General features: G+C 40.8%; 1 protein-coding gene across 5 annotated transcripts in view; it reads right to left on the reverse strand.

Annotated features, from left to right (window-relative positions):
- The window catches only part of LOC109702382 (piezo-type mechanosensitive ion channel component 2), a 385,390-nt gene that overhangs the window by 111,083 nt on the left and 249,685 nt on the right, over positions 1 to 24,622 (reverse strand). For all 5 annotated transcript variants that reach the window (XM_074070349.1, XM_074070347.1, XM_074070346.1 and 2 more), the window contains exons 8-9: positions 4,887 to 5,049; positions 1,939 to 2,058 (exon numbers count right to left, since the gene is read on the reverse strand). In XM_074070349.1, coding sequence (XP_073926450.1) covers positions 1,939 to 2,058; positions 4,887 to 5,049 — 283 coding nt within the window. The remainder of the gene's footprint in view (positions 1 to 1,938; positions 2,059 to 4,886; positions 5,050 to 24,622) is intronic.

Consider the following 24,622-nt stretch of genomic DNA (forward strand, 5'->3'; position numbering starts at 1 on the left):
ATATCTGTAAATTTTACTTTATACATACCCACTCTCCCACTGGGATGCTAGTGTGTTAAACTGTCATGCAGGATGCAAGGAGAAATAATGGAAGAGCTGCTTGTTGTACCCACTTCCCAGCTCCATGTGTGCTTTTAACTACAGCAGCAGACAGGTGACCGAAAGCCACACAGTTTGATGGGCATTTTCTTCTAATACAAGTCAGATACTTAGTTTTCTGCTCCTAAGACTCTAGAAGACAGCTGCAGGATTTGGAAAGTCTACTTTTCAAGAAATAAATTTTCTTAGTGAAAAACAAATGATTTGTCCTGAAGTCTGAGAATAAGTTTTACGTGTTTCCACAAGAAAATAATTATTTATATGATGGTGCTCTTTAACTATATTAGTTCAGGTGCTTTGGGCTTTCCTCAAGTAACAATTAGCACAAGAAATGCCTCTGTGACATTTTAGAATCAGTACTCATTTATTTTCTTAAAAACCAGTGAAGTCTCCAAAGAAGTTTTATTTTATGCAGGGTCTATGTACTAATATGTACCATATTAGAAATTAAAATGGAGGTACAGATATTTATTAATTTATTAAAAATAAAAATCCCATTTTAGGCTAAAATAAATTAATGCTATTAGTTATATTTAAAGAAAAAAACAAAACTAGAAAGAGTACTGTTGCTTTACACGTCTACGTATCTTTTATTGCTTCTGCTCTCATCTGCTAGGATACGTTGCTTAGGTCGTGATGATGTGATGAATATTTGGTTTCACAGATATCTAATTAGTCTTCTGGGGTACACACCAAACTCTCCTGTGGCATTTTCAGAAAAGGGCAGCTGCACTGTGGGACCGGAATCTCAATCAGTGAAGGTGACCTCCATGGTGAGACTGAAACCCACGCTCTGTCTTGCACCTCAAATGGGTCTTTCACCTGTGTGCTCTCAGGCGGTGGTGATTTTGAAGGTGTTGCTTCTTTGAGCTATACAGCTCCACCAGTATTGGCTGACACATTTCATTACGTAATTATGATGTTTTTTTTGCAGTACTGGAGTTTGAACTCAGGGCCTACACCTTGAGCCACTCCACCAGCCCTTTTTTGTGATGGGTGTGTTTCAAGATGTGGTCTGGAACTATTTGCTGGTGCTGACTTCAAACCACAGTCCTCCTGATCTCTGCCTCCTGAGTAGCTAGGATTACAGGTGTGAGCTACTGGTGTCCAGCTCATTATGTAATATTTTAAAAGCACATTTGCTAAAACATCATTTAAAAAAAAACTTATCAGAAAAGTCCTGAAATACTGGCACTTTTTAAGGTCTCAGTGATCGATACAAATTTTCTGAAATTCTATTTTTACTCAAATGTTTAAATTTTATAACTGGCATCAAATGTTAATTGGTTGCTTGCCTTGAAGTGACGGGCTCACTTCCTTTATTTTTAAGTAACTATTCGTCAAATATCCAGATCTGAACAAGTATATTTTGTCCCTCAGCTGTTCCTTCGAGTGAAAGTGGAGGCTGTGGATGCAAAGTGAGCTCAGCTCAGTCTCCCGTCCCTCATCGGGAAAGTTGTCAGACTGCCTTTGTGGCATGCTATGCTGCTGTCCTGTTTTATCACACAGGATACTAAAAAGACACTTAAGAAAATTAATATAGGGCTGGTGGAGTGGCTTAAGGAGTAGAGCACCTACCTAGCTAAGCATGAGGATCTGAGTTCAAACCCCAGTGCTGCAAAAAAAAAGAAAGAACTAAGAAAATTAAGAATCCTTTGTATCAGGATTAAGAGGTTCCATGGAAGAATGGACATGCACAATCGTGTTCCAGATCCAGTGTTCAGCAGCTCGCTATGGCACCCAGCTACCTAAGTCAACTCTTTCCACAAGCCAGGAGCACATCTGATATCCTAAGGTCCACATTCAACAATAAAATACAGACTCCTTGCCCCACCTTACCTTTCTTTCATCGGTTGGGTAGTGGGCTGCATACCACAGGCTTCGCCTCCTCTCTGCAGTCTTCTGACTGGAATCACAAGCCAGGGCCGTGTCCTCTTCTTTGGTCTTCTCATCCTGCACCTGAAACACACACACATGGGAACAGTTCTGCCTCCCAAAACAGGTCCACACTTTTCATCTCTGCCCATCTGATTCATTTTCAAAGTTAATCATATTGTATATGGGATTTGATCAACATATTCCTAACACGACAAAAATGCTTTTCTTGACCTGATAGGAACACCTGTATGGAATGTTCCCTGATTCCTACAAGGCTCCACACATTACAGAATATGCTATCATGTCAAATACCCACAGCTTCTCAGTGTGTATTCTAAACTTGTACAGTTTATGGAAATGGATCTTGGGGTGAGAGCTTTCAAAAGAACACACAGATAACTGTGTAAGCCAGCCATTGGCAATCTTTAATTAAGACAGTATTTATCTATTTATTGGTTTTTGGAGACAGGGTCTTACTATGTACCCCAGGCTGGCCTTGAACCAGAGATCCATCTGCCACAGCCACCTGAGTGCTGGGATTACAGATGTGTACCACTATGCTGGGCTCCACATTTAACTCTTGGCAGATGCTCATTTTTTTTCTCTCTCTCTCTCTCTCTCTTTAATTTTTGGTGGTACTGGATTTTGAACTCAGTGCCTTGCACTTGTATGACAAGTGTTCTACCACTTGAGCTACACCCCAGCCCTTTTTGCTTTAGTTATTTTTTTTGGATAAAGTCTCATGGTTTTGCCTGGAGCCTCTCTCAGACTGCGCTCCTCTACCTGTGCCTCCCATGTAGCTGGGATTGCAGGCATAAACCACCATGCCCAGCCCTTTGCTCTCTTTCAAACATGTTTGATGGACTTTTACCTCCCCAGTTGCATGTTGTGGCTGGCATTTTTCATTTAATGTGTGGGAACTCTGAGGAAAATAGCTTCTTGTTTTTCTACATTGCCTCAATCACACAGTCTTTCACTCCCAGCCCATCTAAAGAGCAGACCACCTGAAATTCTGATGCTACTATGAAGCCCTCTGCTCCACTCCACTGACTCCTGCAGATGCTGTGTTTGTAATTCTGACATTGCTTGGTGGCCTATAGCTTAGATTGCCTTCCCCACTCTCTCTGCCTTCCCTTGCTCCCCAGATGGCTTGTTGCTGGGACAAGAGTCTTACCCAGACTTGCAGAGGCAATGACAGAGCATTTACTCTCCATTGCATTATCTGAGTAGCTACAGGAGCTATCGCAGGGAAAGCTAAAGACACTGGGAGTTATCAGTAACTTGAGTGCCTTGATTTCTGCAATGTAAGACATTATTCAGAAATAGTTCCATCATATTAATTTAATTCTTAATTTCTTGTGTACACATTTTAATTTATGGCTATATATGTATGTTTGTGGAGGAAGCAAACATTAAAAATTTTAAAGGAATTGATTATTGACACAGACAAAATTTATAAAGAGAATTGGAAAAAAATGTAACACAAAATGACTGGAATTTCTTCTTTTTTTTTTTTTTTTTTTGCTGTTCTGAGGTTTGAACTCAGGGCCTACACCTTGAGTCAATCCATCAGCCCTTTTTTTGTGAAGGGTTTTTTGAGATAGGGTCTTCCAAACTATTTGCCAGGGCTGGCTTCAAACGGGAATCCTTTTGATCTCTGCTTCCTGAGTTGCTAGGATTACCGATGCGAGCTACTGGTGCCTGGCTGGAATTCCTTCTGACCGTACATAGCATTTGTTGTCATGTAACTGTCATTGATGGCCCCAAAGGAAGATGATCTGTGAGAATCCCACTACCAAGGATGAGCTCTGTGACCCTGATCCTAACATAGCTGTTGCCTTCATGCCATGCCACAGAGGAAGGAAGACATCCCTATCTGTGCAGGTGACACTTCTGCCAGAGATCGGTGGAAATATGCCTTTTCTCTTGTGGCACGTTCAGCTCTGAGAAGTGCAGGCCTTGCATGACCCAGTTGGCCCTCAAGAAGCATTTGTCACCTGACTGCTGGATGGAATGTGTGGATCTGGAGTAGTCTGTGGGTGTGGAGATAGGAAGGGAGGAAAAGAAAACTGCTCCAGGCCCTAGGCTAGATATGCAACAGGACAAGGAGAGATGGGAGAGTGCATCCCAGGCTTGGGTTCAACCAGGTTCACTGAGCTGCTACTGATGTAAACAGCACCCCTTGCAGGTCGTAGATGAGAGGTGCAACAGCCCTCCCTATAGTATCTGCCTCCTTAGCTGCCAGTTTCTTATCTTGCATCTGAGCTCTTCACAGTCATTGAAGGGAAATAAAAGAGGACCAAAGCTTTTGTCATTGAAGAAAATCAAGAGAAGACTCAGCCTTTGGTCCCCCCTCACGGCTTCATGTCCTTGTTGCTATTCCTGGCATGGACCAGCCTTCAACTGTGCTTGATGGAATGTTCTCCTTTCCCCACTTCACTACAGCTACCTGCCACTACAGCATCTTTGGGGACTGAGATGGATGGAGGAGATTTGAAAACTCCAATCACTATGATAACTGGGGTTGCATGGTCTCTAAGACTCAAGCTTTGTTGTCAAATGAGGCTTCAGTCTATTCAGGAAGTGTGTGATTCCAGAAAAATCTACCTCTCACACCTCATTTTCCTCATCTGTAAGATGGGTACAAGTGCTTAGAGATAATGTGGTCAACAGCCTAGTCTGGTGCTTAGCGAGTGCTCACTACAAATAAGTCTGCACCCTCCTCACAATGACTGTGCTCAAGAGTACACAGTGGAGCTGGGGAAGGAAGGCTGGGCTCTCTGCAGAATAAGATGCTCTCACTAGAAGAGTACTTAGGCTGGAATAAGCACTGACTAGCCCATAAGTAGCGGGGATTAATCAATCATTTCACGTTACAGACAAGATCCTCAAACCCTTTCTACCCTTACAAGGGGTTCCTGCAGCCAGATGCGGATCAGTGTGGCCAGTGTGTAGTACATCGCCAGCAGCAGGATGGGGTTAGCATGGTGATACCAGGACAGGTCCGGGTTCACTATGATCTTCCAAGTGCTGGAACAGTCTGTCCGGATTACTGATTTGATACCAAACAACCTGTTGGAAAACAAAGAGACATATTCAAAAGCTGCAATAAACTCAATGCCCCAACATAGGTTAATCTGCCCTGGTCTACACATATAGCTGCATCACTGCACAGTGTGCAGAGAAATGCATGGGATATGCACATCCCGAGGTCATATGGCCTGTAAAACCCACGCCAATATTAGCCACGATCTTTGTATTAGCTCAAAAAATCCAGCTTCTACTAAATCCAGGTCCCCTTTTTAGAGATTTATGTTTTAACTGCCAATCAGCCCTACTGAAACCCTGCATTATTGAAACGCCAAGTATGTGGTAACACGCTACGGAGTCCAACTAAAGGAGCAAATATTTTGTTTCTGGTTGGCTTCGCATTAGCTATTCAGCTGGTGTTGATATTATGGGGCAAATATTGAAATTGGATCTGGTTCTGCAGTTTAGCCATAAAAGCCAAATATTATAAAGTAGAATTTCTGTAAGATATATTTCTGTCAAATTTCATTTTTGGGCAATTTGGTTTTTTTCAAAGCTTTGTAATTAATCATTTACTTTGAAAGACAACTTTATGACGTTTGTTAAATTTTGAAATGGTTTATTTTTAATGCTAGTTTCTACGATAAAATCGGAGTGCTTCTGATTACATAACAGGAAATGTGTAAAATTATTAAGAAATATGTAAAGTATGATGTATTAAATTCATTTTGACATGCAGTTTTCCTAAGACGTCACTAAATGAATATGACTCTTAAATGTTTGTTTACAACTTTCTATTGTTTGTTTGCACCTTTCATAAATGAACTCCCTTAATTCTTTCTCACATTCTCAGTTGTAGGATCTTCAGGAACTACGTTTTCTTCACTTGCAAGGCCTCTAGTACCTAGCTGTTCTCGGTCACAGTGCACATGCAGTGAGAGTATTATTGAGCTGCTGAACACAGATTTTAAAGTAAGCAAATAGAAATTTAACTTTTTTCAACTTCGTTATTGAAACAAGTGAGACTAGAGCTTGCTTTTATTTTTTTTCAGAAGTCCAGGAAAACTGCTGTTTTGTGTTTAACATTTGAAATAAATGTGCATTGAACTATTACACAGAATCTCATTAAGTATAATTAATAAATGTCACTCAGAAGCAAAATTAAATACATAAAAAGAAAATTTTCTTGAATGAAAAAGTGTTATTGTAGAATGACAGAACTTTCTGTAAATGTTTTTCAGCCTTAGATTAAAAAGTAAATTTCTTATACTGAGTATAAAAAATGAAAAGCTTTTAGATTTCAAACCAAATGAGTCAGATAGTCTTTTGAGTTAATCTAAGCAGCAGGTTTTACCTACAAAGTCCCCACACTTGGACTTAGAAGTGGCCTCATCCTGCCTCAATTTTAAAATGTCTATTTTTCTCCATCAGGAATTTAATAATAACTTTCCACAGCTGTTTGTAAATTGAACTCTGTACCTCCTCAAAGATTTCATAGCACATCAGCACTTTAACACTTCATGCCTTACCAATGACATCACAATTTATTCCAAGGTAATTTTTCACCTTTCTAGACAAGCACTGAAGAATCAGACCTACATTTTGTACTGCAATGTGTGGACCTCACAAAAACGTACAGAATCTATAGAATGGCAGATGGTCCCCTACAAGGAAAGGCTACACAAAGGCTGTAAAATCTCCTCTCTCTCTCTCTCTCTCTCTCTCTCCCTCTTTCCCAGACTGTAGAAAATATTTGTATACAAGATGAGAAATTTGTACTTGAAGTTGCATATCCAACTGTGAAGTTTACTTAGCTTTTCATTTTCCAGGGTTGCGTGTGGACATGAAAATACAAAGAAAATTGATCCAGAGCCCTGCCCACAGACTCCCTCCCTCACTCCAGTGATGCCATGCTGGCCTGGTGAAAGCAGGGTGCTATCCAGGGCTGCCTGTGTGTAAGAACCGATGACGGCAACTGGACATGTTGTAAAGAGGAGTGCATGATGTTGGGGCCATTAGTCCAAAACAAGTTACATGAGTAGATGAAAGAAGAGAAATCTTGAGGAACTGGCTCAATTTTGCCACGTTGTGAGGTTGGGCTGGGCAGAGAGTCACAGATGGACATGGTAAGGTCAAGGACTCAGTTTTCTTTGGGTATCAACAAACTTCATTTTATCTTGACTACACCCACCTAACTGTGGTGTCTTCAGTATTGGTCTAGCATTTAAATCGATTGAATAAAAGTGGATTGAACTTCCATATCCATGCATCCACATCCATGGATCCAACCAAACAAAATATTAAGAAAAATTAAATGTGTACTAAACATATACAAACATTTTTCTTGCCTTTATTTCCTAAACAATACAATATAGCATTTATTTACCTAGCATCTGTATTGTACTAGGTATTAGATGTAATCTAAGGTTGATTTAAAGTACATGAGAGGATGTGTGTAAGATATATGCAAATACTTAGAAGGGACTTGAACAAACACAGATTTGGGATCCACGGCATCCTGAAGCCAGTCCCCTGTGGCTACTGAGGGACAACTGCGTCTATAATTTTAAATTTTGCAGGTCACTAAAAACTCTTAGAAGTAGCTCGTTAAGTCTCTCCATGGAACTGTCTCTTTGTCTGAGAAGTATGCAAAGAGAGCACTATGGAAATAACCCATCTATTGCTTCTTTGGAAACAGAAAGACAAAGCCTTTCCCTTCTTTTGGAAACATTTGGAACATCCCTTGTTTATTTTTTATCCCAGGTCCAGTTCTAGTGATAATTTTCATATATGGGTTATTTACTAAGTGACTCGCCATCTCCTGTGTGTTCACTTTTTAATAAAATCTAATAGAATTGGGGGTGGGGGAGGTGTCAGCATTTGAACAAAAAGAGGACATTTTTGTGAAGATCTTATGCTAAACACTTAAGATCTCATCAACTCTACTATTTCCTCAAGAATGGCTTAGGACAAGATCCCCTGGGAGAGTTAGCTCTCAGTGGCGACATATCAAATCCTGGGGCACACCCCGGTTCAGGGCCTGGCCTGTCTGGTTCTGCTCTGTCCTCATGGCCAGCACTGCTGTCCACAGATGAGGCCCTCACTTCCTTTCTTGGGTGATTACAAGGTCAAGGGTAACAAGGCCACGTGCATTATCTCTGCCTCTAGTTTCTCTCCAGTCCACTGTGACCATCGGCAGAGTTACTTCAGAAGGCTCTGTTTAGTGTGTCACCTTCCTCTTCCCGTTTCCTTTTCCTTCATTGCAGGAGACAAACCTCAAGTCCCAGCAAAGTATCATTGAAGCATGGTCTCATCTCATCTGTCTTCTTTCTCCCAGACAGCAGAGGTTTGACCTATGCTGAACCAGTTAGGATTTACTATAAAATCTGTCCCTTTGGTCTTAATATCTTTCCTTTATCAGGGTTCTCCCCAGTAGTTGTTCACTTTTCTGGGATAGCCAAATCAAGAATTCGGGACATATGTGCCAGGTGAGTTTTACCCACTCCTGGCCATGTGGATGAGAGGAGCAGGCCAGGCAGACACTGATACCTCTCAGGATGACTCCAGCTCCAAATCCAACTGCCTCCCATAAGAAACACATAGCAACATATTCTTTCTAGGAACGTTCAGCCATCCTAAAATATTTCAGGGGTCACCCAGGTTAACAGCTGTCCAAATATGCACAATTATATTAGTGCCATGGTTTCTCATCTGAACCTTATGCTCATTTACGATAATCAGTTTTTCCTATAAACATCAGATTCTTTACAGTTAACATAAACCAGAACTCCCAAAACAATTCCCAACACTCTTCATCCTGAGTCTTCTTCCTGTCCTTTGTTGTTTTTGTCCTTGGGCAGGCTTGACATCATGGGGCCTCACTCCAAGGCTACCACCACTGATTTGTCCCAACTGGAACTGTTTTTTTCTATGTCCCCACAACAGTTGGATGTGTAACCATAATTTGATTTCTGTTATTTCTACTCTGTGTGTCTGTTTCTATGCTCAGGTAGACTCTAATTTCTTCAGGAGAGAGTGTATGTCTTGTCACCTTGCCTTAATACAGCAGGTCTCACATGTAGGCATATTTCATTGAATTAAATACACTAGGAATAAGTGATGCCACTGAGTTCTAGTACGTGATCACGGTTATGCAGAGTAGGTCATAAGGTTCCTGCTTTTAAAACAAAGAGACAGAAAGTGGGAATGGTGAGGGGTCGAGGATACACAAGAAGATTCTAGAATTTTTAGAGAAAATTGCTGCTGTGGCTTGGAGCCCCCAACTATGACTTTAATGATCCTGGTCTGGGAAATAAGAACACAGAATAAATACATGTAATTATGTAAAGGTCACATACAGCAGACACTTAGTTTTGTTCTCTGCTGGCTGCAAACAAGAACCTTAAACTCCACATTCTGAGTGAGTCACTAAGTGAATATATACACTAAGAAATAACACCATTTTACACTGAGGACCCAGGTGCTACAGTTTGGATGTGCCTGTCCCCCACAGCATCCTGTGTTGCTCAGTGTGGCCATGTTGGGAGGTGGGACCTTTAAAAATTGGGTCCAATGGGCAGTCCTTAGGTCACTTGAGGTAATCCCTCAGAAGGGATTGTGGGACCCAGCTGTCTGTCTGGATTCTTGTTTCCTATACATGTTCCTGACATCTGCCATGGAGTGCTCACTACAGCCAAGCCAGGGCTGATGCCATGCCTTGCATCTCTCTACAGCTGTGTCTTTTCTTCATAAAGTTAGTATGTTCCAGGTACTTTGTTACAGTAATGAAAAAGTGAATAATATACCATTTTTATGAAAAGAAAGCTGGCTGATTCCCTCAAGATCCCACATGGCACTTTGCTCAGGTTATTTCAGATAAAACTCAATCTTTGTGATGGAGGAGTCATCACAGAAACAGGAAGTCCTTCTTATCACATCCCTCCCAAAGGCCAATCAATCATCCCTTCAGCTGGTTCTGGGCTGTGCAGGACCTTCCTGGACTCTTATCGATGCAAACCCCCCACGCCACAGAGCACTTAGGTTGCCCCCACCGAAGCACACATAACTCTGACAGCACCGGGCTCATGGGCAGGACGTTTGTTTCTGCTTGCACATGTTGGCAGATTTATAAAAGCCCCAACTGTTCGCAGGTCACTGCAGACCACATCTGCTCGGTCTCTGCAGGAACCCAGCCACTTGCAAGAAATGAGTCATTCTAAACCAACACCACACTTTAAAGGTAATTTTAATTGTGATAAAATATATGCAACATAAACTGGACAATTTTAACCATTTAAACCTACAGTCCAGTGGTTAATATTACATCATAATATTATGTTAATATTGTATCCAGAATTTATTCCTCTTGTAAAACTGAAACTCTATATTAAGCAAGCCCCTATTTCCTCCACCTGGTCCCAGGAAACCACCTTCCTACTCTTCTGTCTCTATGAACTTGACTCCAAGGCAACTTACATAAATGGAATCAAACAGTAATGGTTTGTATATATATAAATACATATATATATATATATATATATATCACAAACATACCTTTATTATATATTCTAATGAACTAGAATTCCTTTCCATTTTAAGGCTGAATAATATTCCTTTGTATGTTTATGTCCTATTTTGTTTTTATGAATTCATTCATCAATAGACATGGCCATATTTTTTTTTTCTGAGACAGGATCTCACTATATAGCCCAGGTTGGCCTTGATCTTGCGATCTTCCTGTCCGAGCCTCTCAAGTCCTGGGATTACAGCTGGGAGCAACCATGCCCAGTCCTACACTTCCAACTTTGACTATTGTAAATAATGCCACTCTGAACCTGGGTATACAAAGGAATACTTCAATTCTTATATCTCAAATCTTTTTTTTTGGAGGTGGAGGACAGTACTGGGGTTTGAACTCAGGGCCTCATGCTTGCTAGGCAGGCAATTTACCCCTAGAGCCACTCAGCCAGCCTAAGATCTCAAATCTTTTAAGATTAGAACCAAAAGAGGATTTGCTGGATCAGATGGTGATTCTATCTTTACTTCTTGAGGAACCACCACACTCTTTTCAGTGACTGCACACTTTATGGCTCCAGCAGCAATGCAGAGGGTTCCACTGCCTGCACGCCCTTGTCAACACTTGTGATTTCTGTTTTATCAGAGCAGCCATCTGGATCAGTGTGAAGCGAGATGCCTTTCTTCTCAGGAGTGTGGAGCTCTATGATGCAGGCCTGTCCTGGGAGTATATTCTTTAATTAACTAACTAGAAAGTATAAGTGGACATTTAGGTTGGTAAAAGTCTAAGCTAAGTGTTCAATCTTCTTAAGAAGCCAAATACCATCGTTCCACCTGGTATAAAACAGTTATTTTGGGACAAATAATCCCCCAAAGAAAATATCTTTTAATAAATGTCATCCTTAATCGAAATCAATAAGGAACTGAGTGGAGGAAGAACTGGAGGGAGGCAGCGAGGAGAGACAGGTGGTTCTCAGGAAGCCTGAGGATTTGAGTGTAGAGCATTGGCAATGGTCAGACACCAGACTTGGAAGGGAGGTCTGTTGCTTTCAGCTTAGCTGGATCAGGAGGAAAGGCCTCTAATGTCCTCACTCACTTCTGTTTTCATAGCAGTGTCCCTTTCTAGGTGACCTGGAGTAACCTTGGCTCATGCTGATACTAAGTTCTCCGCCCAGAGGGTCTCCTCTATTTGGAACCTGCGATGTAGGAAGAAGCATGCAATAAGCTCACTCAGGAGCATGCCTGAAGCAAGTGTGCAACATCTGATAAGGAGTCATTCCTGGAGGAACATGTGAGTTTCCCCAGTGAAGGCAGCTTGCTGTCTTTGCATGGGAGCTAGGCTTGGCCATTCTACTCCAGTGCTCTCCTTACTGGCTGCAGGTCCCAACCCTTTCTGTCCTCTTTGATCTGCCTGCTGAGCTTCCTGGCTTTGTAACCAGACTGAGCTTCTGGCACCCTCTTCAGAAAGCCCAGCCCCTGTGACTGCTGGGTGTGAATAGCACTGTCCACCACCAGCAATCCCCAGGGCCTTGGGGACTCAGCTCTATGCAAACATGGCCACTCTGAAGAAGCTTGTGTGGAAAAACTGCCAAGCAGTCAACCTTGCTTTTTCTTTTTTGGGGGACACTGGAGTTTGAACTCAGGGCCTCATGTTTGCTAAGCATTTTTACAGCTTGAGTCACTCCACAATCTTGCTGTTTCGTATGTTCCCTGCTCACCCATCCCCCACCTGAGCGGCCATAAGTCTAACAGTAAGAAAACATGGGTTTTATTTTTACAGATTGAAAAATGGTGAGAATTCAGGAAGCACACAGATTCTAGTTAATATTTTGATTTAAAAACATCTCTTGAGTTGACTGAACACGACCTTACAATAAGTTTGAAAAAATCAGAGGCTATTAGGTAAAGCGGAAAGAACAGGAATCTAGATATGGATTCAAGTCCTTCCTTTATTGTCACCTGTGTGAGCTTGAAGATGGCATTTCACCATTTTAAGCCTCTATTTTCTCATTTGGAAAATGAGACTAGTACATAGCACTTTTGTGTTGTTTTGTTTGGTTGAGGCAGCATCTCACTACGTAGCCTAGTTACAAATTTTCTGTTACCCAGGCTGAATTTGAACTTGTGATCTTCCTGCATCCACTTCCTGGGTGCTGGATCACAGGCATGTAACATGCTCAGTTCTAAATAACGTATTTGACTTTTAGAAAGATAAGCATAAAGATTTTTTTTTTTTGGCAGTACTTGTGATTGAATTCAGGGCTTAGCACTTGCTATGCAGGCATTCCACCACTTGAGCCATGCCCCAAATCCTCTTTTTTTTTATTGTTTTATTATTCATATGTGCATACAAGGCTTGGGTCATTTCTCTCCCCCACCCCTCCAAATCCTTTTTGCTCTGGTTATTTTGGAGATAGGGACTCACTTTTTGCCCAGACTGGCCTGGACCAAGATTCACCAATTTTATACTTCCTACAGTAGCTGGGATGACAGGCATGTGCCACTGAACCAAACTATTGATTTGAGATGGGGGTCTTGTGAACAAGAAAAGTCTGAGCTGGCCTCAAACTGCGATCCTCCTACTTTCGGCCTCCCAAGTTGCTAAGATTACAGTTGTGAGCCACTGGCACCTGATTTAGGCATAAAGCTTTTGAAAGGCTTCTCATGATGGTTCAGATTAGAGTTCCTACAAAGGAGTTTGGAAATACCCCATGTAAAATTATTTTAGAATGCAAACAAGATGGTGATTAAGTTTTTTATGAGACAGACATCAATTTCTCTTTGAATTAATTTCTCTCATCTGTAAAATCATAGATGTATTTAATGCTAGCATGATATACCTCTCTGTTTAGCAGTGATGTATTTGGATGATATTTGGGGATGCTGTTAAAGAGGAATAAATGGAGGACAGTCTCTTAATGGCACATTCAAGTTGTACTCAGATGTATACTTTCTCTCATACACAGACTATTCTCTCTCTCTGTAGGAAAATTCCAAAAGTCTGTACTCACTGGCTGGATTCCCAGGAGATGTCTGGCCTCTCTCATAGTGTGTGATATAGCTCCTCATAGGTCAGTAATTCTACCGACACATTGCATCCATGTGCTCAGCAGAGCAAGAACATAAAGTATTGATTTAAAAAAAATCTTCCCATAAGGGGATATTCAGTGTGGAAACAGGACAATACCGTAGGTACCACTGAGGCCATAGAAGGGCTGGAAGACTTCCTGCCTGGCTGTTATGGAAGTCTCCTGCAGGCAGCTCCCAACTCTTCTCCTTTGGGTGGGCGCTCTGTGTCTTGTCGCTCATGTCCCAGTGCAATCCACATTTTGATGTACTTAACATCTATATTCCACCTCCAACCATAGATGATAATGTCTTATGCTACTAGTCTTCTCTTTTATGTCTGGGTTCTGTGTATGGAAATAGGTCATTGGTATTTCTCAGTAGCTTCCAAATCACCACGATGGGCTTCTATACATGGTCATGTTCAAAACTATTACTATGGTGGCTCCAGAAGTAGCTTTGCTAATACTTTTGTAACAGATAACCAGAATTATCAATCAAAAATAAAGATTTTTAGATTCCAGTTATGCCAAAAGGTGTGCAAGACATGAGCCAATCTATTCCAAAGAACCAGATTAAAACAACTCACAGTTGTCTGTTTCTTTGATGGGATTTTAACACAGACTACTCCATCTGTTTGTCATGTCACTCAATGACAAGTCCAAAGATGCACAGTTGTGGGCTGGTTGCAGTCACCCATTATTTTCTTTTTTCTGTGTCTTGTTTTGACAGAGTGGCTGGTACCCCACCCCCATGTTTTCCTCTCATAGTCACAAGACAGCATTGCAGCTGCAGACATAACACCATCACAAAACTTCCCTGACCAAGGTAGAGAGAATGGTGAATTTCGTTTCAAGAAGATTCTACTTAGAATCATTTTCCTTCAGTCTGAAGAACATCCTTTCCCCTTCTGTGCAGTGCAGGTGTGTACACGCCAAATTCTCCAGGGTCATCTAGTATTATCTTTATCTGATTATCATGTTTTTCCATCTGCATCCTTGGGTATAGAATTATAAGCTCATGTTTCTTTCTCTCTTTATATTTAAATTTCAAGAACTTTTATGATGTTGTCCCATTGTCTTTCTCTGGTGAGAAGACACTATTTGATGCCTGAAATGTATCTTTTTGCTTGGTTGTTTTTAACATTTGACTCTATTTAAAACTTTAATTACATTGTGTTTTGATGGGACTTTCTTTGTGTTTGTTCAGACTGGGATTTGTTGAACTTGGACGTATGGGTTTATACTTTTCAACAAATTTGGAAGCTACTGGCTAATATTTCTTACATTTTCTTAATATTTCTTAAAATGCATTTTTGCACTCCCAGTTTTCTGGGACTCCACTTACATTGTGTTAAACCTCTTGAAATTGTCTGCTTTCTTTCTTTGTAGTTTGTTTTTGTTTTTCTCTCACTCTCAATCTCTTCTCTTTTTGTGCTTCAATTTGGGTAGCTTTTACTATCCTGTCTTCAACCTCATTAGTCTTTTCTTCTACGGTGTCTACTGTGTTCTTAAGTAATTCATCGGATTTTAATTTTAGAGATGGTGTTTTTAACTCTCTTAGTTCCATTTGTTCTTTTCATCTTTCAGGTTTTTTTAGAGATTTCTGTCTTCATTGTGTTTGTGTTCTTCCAACTTGAAAATATTTTTAAAAATTGTCTTAAAGAGCTTATCATTTCCAGGGCAGCTTGCTTCAATTGAGTGTTTTCTTGCTTGCTTTTGCCTATGTTCTAAAAATTTCCAACTGGATGTGTCTGGATTTTATTGTCTTTCTTTAAAGAGTGTTGGGTTTTGTTTTGGCAGGAAGTTAGTTACTTACATGACAGTTTCATACCTGTAGGCCTGATTAAAGTTTCCCTGTGGTGGGTCTGCAGCCGCCTTTGTGGTATGGCTAATTCAGCCCCTAAGTGTGGTAGCTCTCAACTGCCAGGACTAAAATGTTTTCTCAACCCTGTCTGAGCTCTGGGAGTTAACCGAGTTACCTGTTCCTCAGTATTTCTTTCCCAGAAGTGTAGCTTTGCCTGGCTTTGTGGAGACTCAACTTATAAATGCAGAGTTTAGAGTTCAGCTGAAATATCAGGGCGACCCTGCAGGTTTCTAGGGTACTTTTCCCTGCTAGCATCCTCCTTTCCACCACTTCCCCACACGTCAGCCCCCTTCACCTGCTGATGTCTCTGTAGCCCAGGAGAACCCTCATTATGCCCTTCCTGCATGGGTATAGCACCTGCTGCCAGGTAGAGCTGGGAGGATCACTGAGCACATACTGTTTGTTTCCTTCTTCAAGACCTTGCGATCCTGCACTTCTAATCACAAATGAGGCTATTTCACACAGTCTTCTCATTTTCTCTCTGATTACTGTAGGAAGACTACTACAGTGCACTTCGTATACCTCAAAAACACCTGCCTTACTAATATGTGGACATGTATCTAATATGCATAATATTAACTTCCTATCTACCTGCCCAGAAGCTAGGTGCTCTGTCTCGTTAGCAGAATAATCTTATCATAGGCTTAGTATATGTAAACATAATCAAAATAATAATGTCTGTTTGCAAATAACCTATACAAAAAATGAACAATTATATCTTGTCTCCTATTATCTCTTCTTACTTTTTTGTCAGTAATGACGTAAACAGTTTCCAGGATGATGACATCAGGAAACATATTAATCATATGTGTCCCCCCCATGTAATCCCACATCTACTTTTCTATCCTTCCACACTTCCATCTTTCTTGAATTCTTACTCTCCAGAAATCTCAGGAAAACTCCAGATTCTTTTTCTTGATCTCTTTTCATATCATTTGTAAATCCCAAAGTGACATAGGTCATGGATCAGAAATGGAATAGTGCTGGTCTAAGTTTGTGTCAGGGAAAATCAAAGTTACACAGTTCTTAATGAAAAGAGATTGAGTAACGAAGTTTATCATCTTCTAAAATGTGTTTCTCAAGCTATCCCAGAGGGGTATTTGAAAAAAAAAAATCCTCTTCATTGTGTACTGGAACATTTGTAAAATATAAACGATGATTAGTAAAAAAAATGATTGCATGCTTGACATCACAGCAATGTCACACTGTTGCATAAGCTTTACATGCTTTCCCAATTTCTGTATAATTTGTTGAAAATCTTTTTCAATTAACTCCCAGGTCAGCAGTGATCTGCCACTTTGAATAGCAGTGACTTGGAGAATCGAAAAGCCTCTTTCAGGATATCCTGGAAAGTCCTCACTAATGCTAATGGCTTCATCTCCAACACTTTCCTGCTGCTGTACCATTCCAAATAATCAGATCAAACTTTTCTTCCCACTATAATTGACGTTTAAAAATCTACCAGTAAAACCACTGGTAATTAAGATTCCCTTTTCAAGAGGAGAGAAGGTCTTAAATATAGTTTTCAGGAAACACTGAAACAAATTTGCTTTGTGCATGAAAGGTGTCAGATAGCTCCATGATAAAAAAATGCTGGCTCACCAAATCACCAAAGCACTGGTTCTTTCCTACTAAACCCCCAACCCTGAAAAGTGTACAGGGAACCAGGCCACAGTCTGATGGCCACGGGTCATCCTAGTGGAATCAGCCTTCGTGAACCGTGAGAGAATCTGCTGGGTGTGGGAAGTGTGGGCAGGAGCTTGCTCACCACATTTCTTGCTGGATTTAGCGGGCATGTGTTCAAGCACACTAATGAATGTCCAGGTCCTGAATTTCTAGAAGAAAGTATAATCCAAGGGCTGACCAACAGTTTTAACTCTGGGTTAAATGAGGTTTCATAAACTGAACTGGAAACAAACATCTCTATCTACCTCAAATAAGTCAGTGACTCAATAAACTTTGGAATTGAGCTAGATTGAAATCTGTGAACTTTGTAGATGACCTGCAGGTCATTAAAAAAAAGTAGAATGCATTCTAATATTAACATGGTTGGGTACCATATTTTTTATGATCCAGAAAGTATTGACAGTGTTAGGAAAATGCTGCACACTGCACACAAAGGAGGCTCATGAAAGGTTTCTCATGTCCAAAAGTTTAATAAGCAGGCTGGCTGGCCGAGAAAAAATGGAGCAACAGGTTCTCTCACGTGTCTGGCCTTAAGTAGCATTTGGGAGAAAGCAAGGTCTAGGGGCGGGCAAAAGAAGGTGGTGGGAGATAAGGAACAGTGGGGCTTTGTTCTGCAAGGGATGAGACCAGCTGCAGCTCAGGCTGCAGAATGGTGGCAAGGGGCAGTTCTTATCAGATGGTATTTTGTGACCTTGTGGTCATTACTATGATCATCATGATTCTGTTGCAAGACACCATGTGAACAGAAGTAGAGGGGTTGTAAGAATTTTGCCTAAGCGCTTTTTTCATATGGAAAAGATCTTGGCGATTTGTGTCTTTTTATTTAAAATAACTGCTTTGAGTTTTCAGATTATTTAATTTAAAAATGATAGGGTTTTTCTATTTTATATGGAGTCTGCTTTATTGCCGATTTTGGAGATTATGTCTACAAAAACTACTACAGAAGCTTCTCTTCTTATCTTCATGACTATGATGAATTTTTTAATTGTCTACTCAAAAAATGAGAATATTTAAAAAATACTACCTATGCCTCCTAATTTTTTCTCATTCACACGGTTAATGGCACTAAAGTGCCACCTATTACCTAGAAATGTGGAAAATAAAAGACAGATTGAGAACTGGGTATTATTCTGGCAAGTGCCTGTGGGAGTGATTTTTTTCCTTGTCTGAGTTTTCATCCTTTGCTCAAGTTGTAATAACCCAATTTCAAAAGCACCACATGTGGGGAGGCAAGGGCGATATGTCTAACTGAATCAGTAAGTGTACATGTGAGAATATTTGAAACACCAAAAGAAAAAGAATCTCATAATGATTTGCAAAAGATGCAAGAGACTGAACAACATGACTGCAATGATTTAATTTTTCAAAAACTGGATGCCATAATAGGACTTCAGAAGCCCACACAGATTCCCAGTGCTTGGACTAAGCAGATTCTAGCACTCATCACATTGGAGTTTTCTGGCACAATTAAGAGAAAAAAACCAAACGAGTGGCTTAGCTCTAGCCTTGCCCATCAATTCTTTCCTTCCTCATAAATATTACTCAGAGGCTACTGTAATCATTCTCATCAAATGCTGCTCACTTTAACTACGTGTATTATGCAATAATTCCCTATACGATTCTTATGTATACACGAATAATACATGATTGTTATACAAATGTAACTGTATGGCTGCATTTGTATATATTCTCATGCACATATGCAACATTGTTGATTGAAATTTATGAGCGATATTTAACCATAAACAACAAACCACAGACTACTTAGGAATTCAGGACTAGGAATCTTATTATAAGAGTAGACAGCCCTGGACAAGATGTGCATCAAACTGTCTCCCCTGCACCCTGTGAAAACTCCAGTCCTTCAGCAGCTAGCTAAGCTTCAGTGGCTTCTTGATAGTATCAGTTAAAAACATGGCTTTTCACTTCTGTTTTATCATTTTCTTTTTTTTCACGATGTCCAATGGAAAATTAATTTCTGGTAAAAAAAATCTGCCCTATGGAAAATACAAAAAATAATTAAATTTACGGGTAAAAATCACCCCCAGGTCACTATGTTAACAGGCATTTTATGAGCACTACAGAATAAAATATTGCTACCCCAACGCAAGCTTCACGTTGAATCCACCTGGACCAAGACTAAAACAGCATGATTGTAACAGGTGTCTAAAAGCTGGGTTTGACTCCTTCCTTGGGTTCACAAATTAACTAAAGGCAGGGAGTAGCCAGATAGGTGGGATGCCCTTTTTCCATAGAAACAGAAGAAACAAATTGACAGTGGGGAAAATGCAACCAGGACTACAAAAGGGAAAGACTTTCGATTACGGTCAGCCTGTGTGCTGGCCAGTTTTGCTATGCTTATTTGGAGACTGAAACTGACATTTTGCCACCTTCTCTCTGTCCCCATGCTAGGGAGCCCAAGGTTAACACTATTTTTATATTAAGCCAGGCAATATCTTCCCCCCTTATATCTCTGTGACCTCTGAGAAGAAATAAACCTCTGTCAACCAAGACATACGGCTTTGGGGATGCAGCACCAGGTACCTAGGAAATAAGAACCAAGGCCAACACCTGCACTGGGACATGTGTTTTATCACAAACTGAGTTGCCAAGCCCTCCCTGAATACTGCACACTTTCTTTCAGAAATGGGACCATAACTCTGAGGCAATAGCCCAGCTGCCCTCGTGTTGCCTGGTAAAATTAATAAGCCTTATTTCCTTTTCCTCCAAACCTTGCTCTCCTTATTTGTGAATTGGCACTGAGTTCAGGAGACCAAATTTCCTGTAACATGATGGTGTTTAATTACCATAAAACTAACATTGTAGCTAGTCATAGCTATCAGTTAACTTCAAAGTTTTATAGTTTGAGGCAGGAAGTCAAAGTATTCTTTGATAAAATCTTGTTCCTACCTTCCTAAACCATTGCTAATAATGGAAAATTTCCCCAAACCTTTACAATTTGAAGTTGGTGGAGTCTGGTTGCCCACTAGTTACTTTGGATATGGGACAGTAAAATTCTTCAAATGAGAAACTGAACCTGCTTTAGGGATCCTATTTTAATGAAGTGGTCAGATATTTTGAGGTGTTTTAACTGCCCTCTTCAATTAAGGGGTTCCCATTTTTCCTTCCAAGCTTTCCTAAAATGGCCCTGAAAATGCTGTGAATTAAAATAAAGAGAAAAAAATGAGTTCTGAACAATCATGGAAGTACCACAAAGCCTGTGGGAAACTGAGGCCCCTAGAGGATCCTAGACCACATCATGGTGACCTACAGATCCTGGCACCTCTCACCACCTAATCCTTCTACCCAGTTGTCACCTTGCAAGTTGAAGCATTGGTCAAAAGTCCTGAGAAACTCCACCTTTGGAGTCTGAGCAGCTGTAAAAGCTCAAGTCCTTACAACACATTTCCTGTCCTTGATACCTAGGCCCAAGTCCCATCTGCATGCTCTGTGCTCTGGGCAGCTTCCTGATGCTGGCCTGAGTTCATAGATGCTAAAATGAACAGCCAGAGGTGAGGCCTTTGAGAGGGGACTAGGTCATGAGAACAGAGTGGCCAAGATTGGGGCCACTACCCTCATAAGAGGTTTCAGAGAGACCCCTTGTGAGGGCATGTCAAGAAGACAGTCATCCACAAACCCGGAGTGAGAGCCCATCAGACACAGAAACTGCTGCACCTTGCACTTGGCTTCTTGGCCTCCAGAGCTGTGAGAAGCTTAAGCATTCAGTCCCCAGTATTTTTGTTACAGCAGCCCACAAGGACTAAGCAGCTTTCTTCCATTGAAAGTCACTCCAATGACCTCTGTCTTTTGGGTATGGAGGTACAAGACACAGGATGAGAATAAGCATTCCAGACTTAGAATATTGAACAAGAAGCCACTAAAATATCTGTTGTCAAATATAAAACAGATATTTCTATAAAGACAGTAAATCCTTCCAGATATGTCTGTATTTCCAGCATTCTTTGCACTTCCATTTCTTTGAAATAAGTTCGTAACGTTTTGCTGGCTATATGCCTATGGCTAAACTTAGCTATACAGGAAAACTCTCAACCCACTTCTTCCATGTCTCATTTATCTTCCTGGTAATCTTTACTAAAACTCAATTCTAACCAGCCTCTAACCTTAGCCAATGCTCCATTACAGAGATCCATTATTAAGTTTTTATAATAATTTCCTTTGTGAGAAACCTTTGCTTGCTCTGATAGTATAACTAATGCCAGAAACTGACATAAATGTATCCAAATAATCCAATGTGGTTTATCCTTCAATTTCTCTCCCATTGAAATCTAAAAACCAACTTCTGGTTACATAGCAGCTTGTGATGGCTCCCCTGTTACCAGGATGCATTAACAAATTCCCACAAAAAAAGCAAAAGTCCTCTCAGCTGGACTTCATTGCTCTCTGAACCCACTCCCTTCCTCTCTGAAGTTAGGAGTCCTAGTCTATACTAACTCTTCTTCTCACTGATTATTGCTATGATTCATAATGCTAAATTAGCAATGAGTAGTAGGTAAAGCTATTTCCACCCAAGCCAATGCTTAAGGTTTGTGGATCTATTTCAAACCATACATGTTTTTGAGCTGATAAGGATCTTATCCATCACTGACCTCTACCTTTCCAGCATCTCTACTCCAAACCCTCCCCCACTATTCTCTGGTCCAGATATGACTTGCTCAAGGGCACACACTACACTGAAGAAAATAGCTAGAACTAGAAAGAGGTCGTTTGAAAACTATTAATTGGTAAGCTATGGTTAATTCCACTACTTTGTTGCTAATTACTAAATTAAGGTAATGAAATATATAGTATCATGCCACAGAACCTGGCACATAACTGCTCCAGCATTTTTTTTTTTTTTTGCAGTACTGGGATTTTAATTCAGGGCCTACACCTTGAGCCACTCCACCAGCCCTTTGTTGTGATGGGTTTTTTCGAGACAGGGTCTCACAAACTATTTGCTCAGGTTGGCTTCAAAGGGTGATCCTCCTGATCTCTGCCTCCTGAATAGCTAGGATTACAGGTGTGAACCACCAGCACCAAGCAAATATAGTAATACAGTACTGATGTAGTAAAATGAAACAGAACTGTGATCCCTGTCAGCATGGACTGGGTCTCCAAAAGGGTGGGAGTGCTGGAGGGTGTACAGAACCAAAAAAGTGATACTACAATTCACCATAATGTCAGGCTGGTCACCAAGGAAAATATATTTCTCTCATCTTGAGGAAGCAGTCACTCAGAGTACTCATAGATGTGGACTGGTTTCAGCAAATCACGCCTTCTGTTGTGGCATGTGAGTACTCTTGCCTTCCATAATCTGTATGGTAGTTTCTTCTACTACACAAAGAGATACTCTGCACAGGAAGGAAGGGCTCACAACTTCCCCTGCCAAGAGGAAGAAGATGGCACATAGTAATAGGTACCTTGGGGGAGGTTTTACTTCTTCAACAGCCCTGAGTGTTGTTGCTTCTGCAATTGTCCTAGTCTCGAACAGGGAGAGGCTTTGGACTCAGTGATCTTCAACTGGAGAAGTGAAGCCCTTTCTCAGGGAGACACCGAATGCCCTGAGGATTCTTTGCAAACTGCTCTCCCCCAACCTCCCAACTCCACAACTCTACACCCCCTCTGCCCGGTTCTGGTCCAGTTGCTTGTAGACAGCTCATCACTCTTGAACTGTGAGGATGAGGACTAAGAGAGTAAGTGGCAAAGGAGGGTTGATCATTGCCACCACTAGAGACAAGACCTTTCCTTTAGAATCTTGGGGCCGTCAAAGTCAAAGAAGCTTGAAAATCACTGATTGAGCATGTCAAAATCTCTTCCTAATACGAAATTTGATGGTACAGTCAAAAGACTAACTACAAATCTAACTTCTGGTGGGCACTGCAGAATTAATTTGTATTTATGAATGAAATCCAGTACACGCTGTTGAAAGGCGAGAGCAGTTAGATATCCATGGAAAGCCATGTTTGCATTTCCAGCCATGCTTAATGTTAGATAAATGTCTCTGTGGGAACAAGACTGGAGCTATCTTTAAGGAAGCTTTCCAGAAAGATCCTGTCTAGTTCTTCTGGCACCTCATCCATCTGCATGTAACACTGAGCGTTTCTACTTTGGCTTCCCATGCCTCTCCTCTCCTCCTCCCCACATTGCCTCATAGGGAAAACACAGCCAATGTTTAACTATCCTTTTTCATTAGTTTCTTACCCAGAGTTTAAATACATTTCCACGCCAAACCCATGGGCACTTTGTGTGTGAGAAAACTATAATCTGACAGATTTCACACTACATTGTTTTTTTAAGCTTAGAAAAACTTTGCATTGAGTCCCTGGGCTCTGTATCATGTCTTTGAAGTTTTTAGGGGCACATATATGTCTTAACTCTTTGCCAATTCACTGTAATTGGGTTTTATGCTAGATTTGCAGAACACTACCTTACAACAGCATTCAGTCCAAACGACAATTTTTAACTTGGTAGAAGGTGTGCTCTATTCAGAACTGTGATTACTGTGGACAATTTGAGGCCATTTATAAGTCCGCACTTATAAATGTCACATGCAGGGGTCACAGCGAATGTTTACATTCTATGAGTGTTTTCAGTGTGTAGTCTTTTCCCCGTGTCTGCATACATTTTCACCTCCAAAAGAAAGGTGAGGAATGACAGGACCAGGATTCCTGGGACCCACTGACCTTCCATGCTCCCGTGCTGCTTCTTATGACAGTAAGACCTGGCTCTACACATGAGCCCTGAGAGCTTCTGCAACATGGAGGACAGATTGGAGGCAGCACGTGAGGCATTTCTGTCACACACAAGAATAATTTCCCAAGTAGTGATAACATCAGAGTGGGTTTCAGTAGCTCATTTTAAAATCCTTGATAATCAATAACCAATCAAGCTCTGATGTGGAAGAGATAGAGACCAGCAGCAAGAATGCGGCTCCAGCTCAAGAGCTGGGTCTGTTAAGAGTCTCGTGACAGCTCTGTCAGGCTTCCACCATTGTTTCCACTGCCCAGGCAGACCAAGGCTTAACGACTAGAAAGGTGGCAAGCACTGAGTCTGCTGGCTTGAAGCCAGGACATCACACTGTAAATATTAACAACCTGAAGTCCATAAATTTGAAAACACACATACAAAAGCAAATTCCTTGAAAGACACAAACTACCAAAACTCAGAAAGAAATAGGTAACCTGAATAGTCTTATAGCTATCAAAGAAATTGACTTTGTGGCAAAAACTTTCCCAAAAAGAAAACTTTAAGCTCATGTGGTTTTACTAGTGATGTTTACCAAAAATTTAATAACAAGATAATGCCAATATTGAACCAAATCTTACTGACCACTGAAGAAGAGCAAATAGCTCCCAAGTAATTTTTATGAGGTTAGCATTACTCTGCTACCCAAATCAGAAAAGGACAACCCAATAAAATAAAACTACAGACCAGTATCAAGTATGAACATGGATGTAAAAATTATGAACAAAATGTTATCGAT

Source organism: Castor canadensis, chromosome 4 (assembly GCF_047511655.1).
Source record: "Castor canadensis chromosome 4, mCasCan1.hap1v2, whole genome shotgun sequence".
NCBI lineage: Eukaryota > Metazoa > Chordata > Mammalia > Rodentia > Castoridae > Castor > Castor canadensis.